This window comes from Stegostoma tigrinum, chromosome 11, assembly GCF_030684315.1.
Source record: "Stegostoma tigrinum isolate sSteTig4 chromosome 11, sSteTig4.hap1, whole genome shotgun sequence".
Lineage (NCBI taxonomy): Eukaryota > Metazoa > Chordata > Chondrichthyes > Orectolobiformes > Stegostomatidae > Stegostoma > Stegostoma tigrinum.
This window is the reverse complement of record NC_081364.1, coordinates 21,164,421-21,177,030: the sequence shown is the minus strand read 5'-3', so window position 1 is coordinate 21,177,030 and position 12,610 is coordinate 21,164,421. Positions and strand designations below refer to the sequence as shown.

Here is a 12,610-nt window from a genome sequence, read left to right as displayed (position 1 = left end):
GCTATGATCTGGCTTGGGGCTCCGCGGCTTTTAAAAATAAAATAGACAGAGCATGGGATCCAAGGAATTTACAAAGAGAACAAATCCACAAGATTTTACAGTTTTAAACAAACAACAGGAGACTTATTGGCTGGTCATCAAATCTTATTAAGCTTTACAACGGGTTCAAATTTGTCACTTTTTGCTAATCTGGCCTTGAAATTCCCTTTCAAGAGCTGTTGTGTCATGGGTTACCTCAGTGACTGCTCCTATTCTGGTCATTACCCTCTTTTCCCAGGTCTATCCTAGTCTCTCTCACTGCCTGCAAGAACCCTTTGAACTCGTCTTCAGTGAGCCTTTAACTATCACATCTGACCTATTGAAAACCTTCCAACTTGTCCACACCCATTTATAGGCAGAATTGCATGCAGCTACAGTTTGGAACAGCCAAATGCAATAATCCCTTGGAACTGAATGTGCCCTGAATGATCCATTCTCCGAGAATGCTGGCTCCTGCAGCACAAAGAACGCTCATCATCACAAAATCAAGTAAATCAGTCAGAGGATGTGTCTCCAATCCTCTGAATAATAGAAATCATTTACCAGCAAATATGCTTTAAGACTTTATCTTTGATGTTCTCTCTGTGAATGATCTATTTAAGCTGGGTGTCAATCTAAACTCTGGTTTAACACTCTATGATCAGTAAATGGAAAATGACTGCTGATCTCAGCAGCTCCAGACTAATTTGAAGTTGGAAAAGCCGGGGGAAAAAATCACTCTCAGTTCATTGTCCCTCAATCTCTGCTTGAGTTTCCAAGTGGGAACAGGCATGGAGCTGCCATTGCCAGATAGTCTGCCAACATTAACTGCCTTAGTTCATGTCAGAGAGCGCTAATTGGGTGTGATTCTGATGGAAACTGTCTGTTAGTTGACTTGTTTAATAAAAATGAAGGAAGAATAGGGGAGAAAAGAAAAAAAACTTGCCTTCTTTCGAAGCTTTTGGATACGATTTATAACTTCTCGTGCAACTCCTTCATCCACCATTGACTGGTCAGGTGTAACATCTAAAAGAACCAAAACCTAAAAGAAACAGTATCTTTTCATAAGGTAACAAAATGCACACACACGTATAAGCAACTGTTCAACAGACTGGGGCTCAAACTATCAAAACAAACATGCAAAAAAAACTTAACTACATATGCAGAAAGTCTGAAATACAAAATGCTGAATATACACCAGAGATGTTTCAGGAAAAAAAAATTTCACACCAATAGCATTTCATTAGAATGGAAACAGTTAGAAATGTAAACAAGAGGGTGATGGAAGAGAGGGGTGGAATTGGAGGGAGGAAAGCAAAAGGTAAGCATGAGAAGTGGAAGAAGTTGAATGACAGAAGGGTAATTGTGGAAGATGACAGAAATCAATAATGGTTCAAGTAAAGAAATAAAAACAAATTGATCTGGAGACAGCTGGGGGAATGAATGTCAGCCAGGATTGAATAGTGCCATATCGGTTGTGTATGAAGAGAAGACAAAGAGGAGATTTGACTGCATTGTTTAAACTCAAGGAGGACTTCGATACAGTGACTTCAGAGAAATTGTTTCTGAAGACCGAAGGGACAATGTCCTGACAGCTGCAACATAAAATGAATGGCTAAAGTATCACAGGCAACATGAGGGGCATTTTTTTCCACAGTAAGTCTTTAGTAGTTGGAACAAACTGCCTGATGGATGGTGGATATAGACTCAAAAGCCTTCAAAATGAAAATGAATGAATGCTTCAAGCAAAAAATCACAAGCTTACAGAGAAAGAGTGAGGCAATGAACTGGAATACTCCTTAAAAAGAGTGGTACAGACATAATGGCTGAATGAACTCGTGCTATTACTCATCTCTAATTCTATGAACCATGTCCCAGCAATGTTAAACATCTTCATCAGCATTATCTTGCACTTACACAGTTTTACCATAAAACAAAAGTCTGAAAACACATCACAGAGGAACAATTCAGAAGACATGGAAGGCATTTAGAACAAAGAAGTTACAATCTATAATTATATGACCTCAAAATGTCTCCAAGTAAACAACAGTCAACTAAGGACAGCAACCAATTTGAAGGTAAAGTTCCATTGGTTGTTAAGGGACTATGCGCAAAGTTACCTTTTATCTTTAGTGTGTTAATCAAGCGATAAATATTTGGCACAGGCACTAACATTTAATCAAAGTAAATGGTTTTACAGAGATCCTCCTCTTAAAAGGGTTGAGAGAGAAGACAAGGAGTGGATGCCTAAAGGAAGAAAGACTACAGTGTGGAGTCTAGATGAGTGGTGGTACAGTTGCCAATAAGAGTGGCACGGTGGCTCAGTGGTTAGCACTGCAGCTTCACAGCGCCACGGACCCGGGTTTGATTCCAGCCTTGGGCAACCGTGTGTTGAGTTTGCACATTCTCCTTGCATCTGTGTGGGTTTCCTCCGGGTGCTCCGGTTTCCACCCACAGTCCAAAGATGTGCTGGCTAGGTGGATTGGTCATGCTAAATTGCCCAGAGTGTTCAGGGGTGTGTGGGTTATAGGAGGATGGGTCTGGGTGGGATGCTTCAATGGGTGGTGTGGACTTGTTGGGCCAAAGGGCCTTCTTCCACAGTGTAGGGAATCTAATAGTGAACAAAGGACAGACAGACAGGGATTAGGGAAATGAAGGTAAGAAAATGAACGAGAAGAATGCAGTTAAGCAACAAGTCTTATTTTTAAAGAGTGCACTTTTACAAACTAATTGAAGAACGCAGCAAATTTCCAGTTGCAACGGTAAAAAGCAAAAGACACCCAGACAAAATTTAACGAAAATTATAAAAATGCTAGAATATTCAGCAAGTCATGCAGCATTCGTGGAGATAAATGCTTCAGATTGATGACCTTTCTTCAGACATGCAGCAGAAACAGATCCAAGATATTTCTCATTGGTGGGTTAAATGACACAATTTGGATTTAATACAGAAATCTAAACGTTTAAGGGAACAGAATTAATACTGTTGAAGTGACAAAGTCATTGAGCTATCTGTATTATCAGCTATACTTAGTCATGAATTATTTGCAAAATATAATTTATTAAATACTAAATACTGGACACAATCAGACACGGTAACATAGTGGGAATGCTACTGAACTAATAATGGAGAGGATTGGACAAAGGATCCGGAGACAAGCTCAAATCACGCTACAGCAACTGTAGAGCTTAAATGCAATTAACGAAATAAATTAATATATGATTATATTTCATAAAATCTCAATAGGGAAAGGTACAAAATTGAAACAACTGAAATGACAAAACTGCTCAAAATTCTGCGTTACCAGCCAGGTTTGCACATTTTAGTTCTGCAAAAATACAATTTCTTAAAAACATAGGATTCGTACTATTAAATAAATATAGAATAGAAAAGTATCAATAAAAAATGACCACTGAACTAGCATAGGTGTTAAAGTCTATCATAAATGTAGGATATCTGCTATGCTTAACAATTTGACAGAAATCTAACTCTGGAGCTATAGCCATGTAACTGGCTCTGAACAAACTTCTGAAATGGAGTAGCAAATCACTCAGTATTTCAAGGACAATTAAAGAAGGGCAAGGGGAATACAACCAAAACAACAGAGGGGTTTAGATTCTCTATTCCACAGTTCATGAGTATTCATTTCAAAATCAACTGGAAAGCAAAGTCAAGCATAAGTTTCAAAAGTTGTTTTTAACACTTTAACATAAAAAAAGTAACTAAATACATATTAGTTTTACTTCTTACAATTAAAGATAGCAAATAATTTCTTTTTGCATTAAATTAAAATCTTACTTGAGCATCAGAATGGGCTTCATACTGAGCACTTAGTCCTGCATTTGGATCAAATGTATGCAGGAGGCGCAAGTCTTCCTCATGGAGCTCATGTCCTTCGACAACTATGGTTCCTGTTCATTAAAATGTTAGATATTAGGATTGCACTAATATTGTTAATGATTTATGGCAAGAATTAAACCTACTTCAAGCAAACATTGTGAATTCTGGAGATCTGACCTATAAATACGAACTGATAGAGAAAGGTGCTGGAGCAGTTCTGTTGGCAACTTGGAGAATGGAACAAAGCTTATGTTTCAAGTTTATGGCTCTCCTTTGGAACCCCAACATTCCTAGAAAGCCAGCCAAGTTGGACTTAAAACGTTAACTCCTTTCTCTTTTTCACAGATCCTGCTGCATCTCTCCAGAACGTCTGTTTTATTAATTGGACACTGATCATCTTCAATGCAGATTTATAGGTTATTTTTGAAAAAGACTTTTAGCATAAAAGATTGAGGCAGTGAAATTCTACCAATTTCAACTAAGACTAAAATAGATCTAATTTTACTTGGATCAAATGTTAGCATTATTCAATTTGCAGCATTTTCTAAATTTAATCAGAGGACGGTTAAAATATTTATTCTCTCAACATTGGCACGAGAACTTGTTTTTTTCTCCTGTCTACCCTACAACAGTGACCTCAGTTCAAAAGCACTGCATTGACTCGAAAACACCCAGATGTTCCAAGAGTCTTATTTTTAGCACAAGCTACTATTTATAAAATAACAAGATCTCACACAGCAACTGTCCACCAACCATTTCAAAGTTTGGTTAATTTTAAATAGGTTAGGATAAACTTACTTTTAGATTTCAAAACATATTCCTTTCTTACATCAGAAGAAGCTTTGAGTGCTGCACTGCCACTTAAAGAATAACTGCAGCTCTCAACAATCACAAAGAGGCTCATTATTACCAGATATTGCAGGAAACATGTGGTTTTTTTGTTAACCATTACATGGTAAAAATAAGGACAGGAGTCTGGAAACAATTTTGTAGCTTTCAGTTGCTCCTAGATGCTGCATTTATACATGATGTTTAATTTATCAGATTACAATTGGATAGCATTAACATTGAGCTATGCAGTTAAAAAAGGCAAATTATGCTCTATATATTGTGAGCAAGAAATGATTACTCTTTCCACAGCAAACAACTAACAACATCCTATTACACACCTGTCTTCTGGAACTCCTCCAACTGCGTACTCTGGAGTGCCTTGATAGCTGCTGTGACAGATTTGAATGCACTCTTCAAGCGTTTTCCGAGAACCATGTGATCTGGTTCTGCCCGTAACTGAATGCCATACTTGCCTTTGTCTGTGGATAATGTCAGCTTGCGGACGTTTAGTTCCTATTGGGAATTATAGAAAATAAATAAAACTCATTGGGTAATTAAAGGCATCTTCACTTAAGAACATTAGAGCAGAGGCTTTTCGCATACAGTTTTTTTAAAGGAAAGTCATATTCCAATTCCTGCATTATGTTTTGCTTTTTTTAAAATTTAGATGGCAATTATAAATTGTATATGATAGCTAAGCATCTTCACGTTCAACCAATTCAGTGCCAACTGTTCCACATCTGTGAAGAATCCTGTTAAGAGAATTTTGCAATTAGGATTAAATCATTTGGGCATTTATTGATGTGGGGACTCAAAATGAAGGCTGTCATGAATCCAGTACTCTATACTTTCCTTGTTTTCACTACAGTTCAATGTATAACCTTTAAGTCATAAACAGGTGACACAATGGGCACATCAGTGAGCACATTGTCAGAAAGAATGATTACAGTTGCTTTTATTGATTCAAAGAGACAAAAATTTTTTTTTTCTTGTACCCCGCCCCCTCCCCTCATTCACTCAGGAGACAACAATGCCAAAGGGAGAAAATCTATCTATGCAACTATTAATTCAAAGCATTCAAAAGGCATGAGTAATATTAACCTGTTTATTCTACACAAAAGTTCAATAACCATTTTAGTTACAACTAAATTAACTTAAGAGTTAATTAATAGTCGCAGTCCCCAGGTTGTGAACAGGTACCTTTCCTGAGTCCATTAGCAAGTCAATTCGGACCCATGTCAGAACACTATGCAGATGATATAAAGTAACCATTCAGAAGTACAGGAAATGTTTATAAGTGGAATATTCATAAATCAGGGAGCCCCCATACATTGCAGGACTTAGTTAAACTGTAGCTTGAAGACAAACAATTACACACCAGAAATGTGCAGATAATTTCTGAAACTCATGCAAACTTTTATGTAATCTAGCATTAGTGAAGTACTGTTTCTATTGAATTAAAATTTGCTTCTATTGTCGCAACCCTATAGTCCCTTCCAAACTGCAGAACAGTTAGACAAATTTGCAGTTCATGGAGGTCAGATATTAGGCAAAATGTTTGACCTGCATTATCCAATTATTAATCGGGGGGGGCAGAAAATTCACATTTAATTTGTAACACAATATATTCCTGATAGTAAATTCATGTACATACTCATTTTGGATCTATTTGTCAGTGTGGTGGACAATATTGCTCATATATCAACTTACATTGAGCACTTGCAGCCAGTTAAAACCATTACATCTGTAACTATACAGTAGAGGCGATAGCATAGTGCTATTGGTCATTGGACTAGTAACTCCGAGATCCAGGATGCAATATCCTTCGAATCCACCAAATATACACCAGAATTTGAATTCATGAAAAGTGAGATATTAGAATACTGATGATGACCATAAAGCAACTGCTAATTGATGAAAAAATGCATTATTTCACTAATATCCTGGTTCACGTGACTTTAGATCTATGTCAATTTACAGGGGGTCCCTGATTTATGAACATCCCACTTATAAACATTTCCTATACTTCTGAATAGTTCGTTTATATCATCTGCATAGTGTTCTGACATGGGTCCGAATTGACTTGCTAATGGACTCAGGAAAGGTATCTGTTCGCAATCCGGGGACTGCGACTCTTGAGTGCCTTTGAAATGGCATAGAAAGCCACTCAACTGTAGCTGATTAAAACTGCTTGGAAAGCACCAAATAATAAATGAACAACTTAACCGCAACACTAGAAACTTAGCCCTCCCAACCTTGTAAAGACATCCTTGCCAAATTTGGCAGAGATGTCTCAGATGACTGCTGTGACATACTCATGAAATCATACCTTAATGACAATGTCTCAGACAGCACCGTTGCTATCCCAAGTGATGTCCCACCCCACCATCAGCACAGTGGGAAAGAGTGCTGAATGGAATAGACTTCTCATAGATCTAGTAGCTCAAAGCCTGGCATTGACAAAGTGTTGTGGGCCATAAGCTACAACAAAATTGGTTTAGTGAGAGAGAGGAACTAAAGTAAATCTGTATTAGTAGAGAAATGGTGTTGGAGAAATTGTTGGAATTGAATATTGATAAATCCCCAGGGTCTGATAACCTACAGCCAAGAGTAGTTAAGGAAGTGCCTTAGAAGTGGTGAATGCGTCGGTGGTTATCTTCCAAGATTCTTTGGATTCTGGAACACAGACTGGGGGGCAGCTAATTCAACCCCACTATTTAAAAAAAAAAAGCGAGGTAGAGAGAAAACAGGGAATTATAGACCAGAGTCTGATGTCACTAGTGGGGAAGATACCAGAGACGATTATCAAGGATTTTAAAGCAGAACACATAGCAAACATTAGTAGAATCAGTCAGCATGGATTTACAAAAAGGGAAATATTGCTTGACAAATCTATTAGAATTATTCAAGGATGTAAATAGCAGAGGGTTGATTAGCGGAGCCAGCAGACGTAGATTATTTGGACTTTCAGAAGGCTTTTGACAAATTCTCATGTAAGAGATAATTGTGCAAGATGAAAGCATTTGGGATTGGGGTAGTGTATCTAGACAGAAAATTGGTTAGCAGGCAGGAATCAAAGAGTGGAATTAAATGGGTTTTTTGCTGAGTAGTGGGCAGTGACTAGTAGGGCACTATAGCGATTTGTACTAGAATCACAGCTATTCACAATATTTTTAATTATTTAGAGGAGGGAAATAAACATATATCTCAAAATTTGTAGATGGCAGAAAGTTGGGTGCAAGGGTGAGCTGAATGGGTCATGTAGAGATGTTGTAATATGATGGGACAGGCTGTGAGAGTAGATGAACGCATGACAGACGCAGTATAAGGTGAATGAAAGTGAGATTATCTACTTCGGTAGCAAAATAATAAAGGCAGATTATTACTTGAATGCTGTAAGTTGCAAAGAAATGTTCACGGAGACCTGGCTGACTTCATGCATCGGTCATTGGAAAGTAAGCATGCATGCGCAATAAAGGTGGCAAAACTTATAATTGCATTCATAGTGAGAGAATTTGAGTATTGAACATCAATGTTTTGCTGCAATTATATAGGACACTGGTGAAGCTCCACCCGAAATACTGTGAAGTTTTGCTCTCCATTTCTGAGGAAGGATGTTCTTGCTCTCGAGCAAGTGCAGCAGATCTTTACCAAGTTGATTGTGGAATGGCAACTGATGTATGCAGTGAAATCGTGTCAGTTGGGATTACATTCACTAGAATTTGGAAGAATGGGGATGAATCTCATAAACCAATAAATTCTAATAGGTCAGACAGGTTAGATGATTTGGATGATGGGGAACTCAAAAACCAGGGTTCATAGTTTAATCATAAGAGGTAAATCTTGCAGACGGTGAGGCACCCAGAGAGCAGTGAGCCTGTGGAATTCACTACCATAGAATATCATTGGACCCAAAACATTATGTTTTCAAGAAGGAGGTCAAAAGTTGCACTTGTGGTTAAAAGGATCAAGGAATATGGTGGGATTGTGGAATTAGCAATTGAATTTGACCAGCTACGATCACATTGAATGTTGGAGCAAGCTTGAGGGGTTAAGTGGCCTCCTCCTGCTCCTATCATCTATGTTTCTATGTAACAGCAGAACATATGGAACAGCTCTTATTCAAAACCAATTCAGATTTGCATCCTGGATTTAGCACTGGTTAGGTGGCTGGTTCCACTCTCTGAGCCAAGGGCAAAACATTTTGTGTAATCCCCTGCCCCCATGGGCTCCTCTTGCAATCTTCCTGAAGGTTACTTTTTGACTTTAGAGTCTGCATTTTGGTTTTCAGGGGCTACTTTTCTATTCCCACCAACTTATTTATTAGATGATGTATTCATATAGTAACAATACCTACTGCATTTGTGCTTATATGTGGAATATTTGGACTGTCACAGATTAAAAGAAAAATCCATCAATATCCTCAAGAATCATCAACACAATTAAAATTAAAGCCACAACATGCAGGAAAACATTACCTCTTGGACACGACTGTCTTGTGGTAACACAAGTACAACAGGCCAGACATACAAACTTGCCCCCCACCCTCCAAAATAACTTACATACACTTCTACACACAAAAAAGTAATCCTAAAAACACTTTCCATGTACCAGCAAGATCACAATGAAATTCTATCACAAATGTACAAAGTTAGAAGATTTTAGCCTCAATTACTATCTTTTAAAATGCATCTCAGATTTAAATTGAACAATTAACAGTCTTCATTACAATAGCATTGACTACATACAACCGAGACCACACAGCTTAATGTCCCATGCAAAGAGTCACCTCCAACAATTTATCAACTCTTCCCCAGAATTCAGTCCTGAAGTGCCTGCTTAGATTAGGCCCTTAAGTTCTGAACCGGGCCTTAAACCTTCAGACATTCAACTTGCTGTTGCATAGGCAAATGCATTAATATCCATAAATTGTTTATTTCTCTGCTTTATTCTCATTTAAGCACCCCTATTTTGTTCAAATTTAATCACGCAACTAAAAGTGTGTTGCATGAAAATTATTTGTAGACATTTCTCAAATTGTACATCCCTTTCACATCCATTTAAAAAAAACTGATCTTAAATACTATAAAATTAATAGATTAAAACATTAACCGTTCAAATGTAGATTCAAAATGTAGATGAGTAATTGATACGCAAAATTCAAACTCTTTTGCAGTACTTAAATTAGGTCACTTTAATATTCAGTATTTTTTCACACATTACCTTTATTCATCATTCAAGAAATTTTTCACTGATATGAACACCATGTGACAAATAGTTTGAACTCAACAGTGAAGTTAAATAACAAGGTGTAGAGCTGGACGAACACAGCAGGCCAAGCAGCAGAGGAGCAGGAAAGCTGACATTTTAGATCTGGACCTCTTTCTGAAGAAGGCTCCAGACCCAAAACGTCAGCTTTCCTGCTCCTCTGATGTTGCTTGGCCTGTTGTGTTCATCCGGCTGCACACCTTGTTATCTCAGATTCTCCAGCATCTGCAGTTCCTACTATCAGTGAAGTTAGATAGCAGTTCACTGACACATCTGAAATGTAGTTCAGTTTTAGCTCTTAACTAAACACAGAAATAAGGATGCCTCATTGTGTCAAGAAGTCGCATAAAAGCTTAATTCTTTCCTTTCACTACCAATTCATCATCAGGTAGACATATCACAGAAACCAACTTCTGCTCAGCTGCAGTATCTCATGAGAAGAACAAAAGTAATTCTTTTGTTATCTCTGTACTGATCTGGGTAATCTATCAACACGGACAACTATCATTGAGTATTAAAACCATTCTGTCTGAACTGCTTGTCCTTCTCAAACATGAAATCTATCACCTGGTATAGAATTCTAACAAAGCATTGGTTTTGATTTATTTCATCATAATTTCTGGCTTTTGTGTGCAGAATTAATTTCTGTTGATAGTTTGGAGATATTTGTTTCTATTTGGGTTCTAGTGAAATCAAAAGCAAGAACAGGGACTAGCCGATAATTGCTCAGCAGGGGCAAAGAGACATTTTTTGTTAGATATCTGCATCAACTAACATAGGAAGCACAGCTGTAAATAGTTGGCAAGTGCGGCCATTCGACAAATTGTAGCTAGAATGGCTAACTCCTTTACCAACATTTAATCGGGAATATTGTCAAACATAACTAATAATATTGCGCCTCTGCAACAATCAGTTGAATCACTTGATTGACAATACAGACAAGATAAAGCCTTGAAGGTGGTGCATGGAGGCCTGAATAAAACTGAAATTCATTCCGTGAATAATGGGATGAAGTGATCGTTTGAGGACATGTGAATCAACTGTAGAGAAAATAGATAGATAGACGGATATTAGAACAGAGCTTTCAGAATTCAACAAGGCCGATGAGTCATTAAGTCCTTGGAGTTCAAGAACTCTAGTGCGTGACTCTCCATTGACCTGTACCACATGTGCATTAGGTATGTAATTATTAAATGTGACTATTGTATGATCAATTCCTTTTGCAGTCAATAAATGCCTTTTGATTCCACTGATTTAAGAATAAACATCCATTCCAAAACACTGCCTTGCAGTTGGTGATAATACCTCTAAATCTAATGTTAAGGAAATTTCTTAAATCACAATAGATTAGAATCATCATTTTTAACTACTGGGGTTTGGAACATAGGAGCTCATTAGGTCATGACAGCATTTTACTAAAGTTCGAAGAATGCAAAACCTTCCAATTGTTAATACTTCAAATATGAAGTATTAATGAATTCCACTGCCAATTTACACTGTGAAAATACATCAGTGAAAAGATAAGCAACAAATATCATTGATTTTCAATCATGGGATGTCGTCAACTAACACAAAGTAGGTTGTCCATTGTACCCAGATACACTGTACATTTTAATTCCAAAACTAAATCTGAATGAATAAATATTCATAAGACATCAAGTAGGTTTCTATTGGTTAGGTTAAATCTTGACAAATTATTATTTAAAAACTGCTTGAATTCCAGACAACATCACAGTAAGAACAATGTTACCTTGTTATACTTCTATTTCCAGTGTTGTTGTTAACATTAGGAGCCCTGGAATATACCCAGGAAAAAAATAATTCCCCGTGCAAGGGCACTCTGCACCATCACGATGTAAGCCACATAGCTGAGAACAGTTTCATGACATAGTTGGGAATCCAGGCCAGTTGCTTAATTAATCTTTTGAGGATTAGATTTATACATGCATAAATTGTTTGATTTGAAAGAATTGTGTTATTTATATTAACATCATCTCGACAGACATTTCATGTTTTACAGAGGTGACAGAATATCAGGACTTCAATTACAAAAACATTGTATTTTAAAGTCATGTTCATAGAATTCAAACGTGTGGAAGTCGTCATTCAGCCCATCGAGTCCACATCAACCCACTGAGCAGCATTCCACCCAGATCCATCCCCAATCCTGTCGGAGTATCCCGGCATTTCCCACCTAGCCTGCACATCCCTGTACACTATGGGCAATTTAGCATGGCCAATCCACTTAACTTGTACATCTTTGGACTGTGGGAGAAAATCAGTGCACCAGAGGAAACCCATGCAGACACGGGAAGAACGTGCAAACTCCATACAGTCAGTTGCCCAGAGCTGGAATTGAACCCGGGAGCCTGGCACTGTAAGGTAGCAACGTTAAGCACCAAGATACCATACCACCGGCCATGTGGTTAAACCTTAATTTTTTTTGTGCTGGAACACCGAAAAACATTTTTTTGAAAGACATATTAACGTAAGATTTATCCCCTTGCCAGTCAGCTAGGCTTAATTGATGTGCTTGGATCAATATCCTTTTGTGAATTGAGAGATCCTGTCAAACCTTATTTGAACAAATATACTAATTCGATACATATGCTTGTAACTTGCTATAATTTTCCTTCATCACATAACATTGTA

At 37.6% G+C, this 12,610-nt stretch overlaps 1 protein-coding gene across 3 annotated transcripts in view; it reads right to left on the bottom strand.

Moving 5' to 3' along the window:
- The window catches only part of iars1 (isoleucyl-tRNA synthetase 1), a 183,617-nt gene that overhangs the window by 41,093 nt on the left and 129,914 nt on the right, over positions 1 to 12,610 (bottom strand). For all 3 annotated transcript variants that reach the window (XM_059649825.1, XM_059649823.1, XM_059649826.1), the window contains 3 exons: positions 5,029 to 5,203; positions 3,818 to 3,930; positions 965 to 1,060 (listed from right to left, as the gene is read on the bottom strand). In XM_059649825.1, coding sequence (XP_059505808.1) covers positions 965 to 1,060; positions 3,818 to 3,930; positions 5,029 to 5,203 — 384 coding nt within the window. The remainder of the gene's footprint in view (positions 1 to 964; positions 1,061 to 3,817; positions 3,931 to 5,028; positions 5,204 to 12,610) is intronic.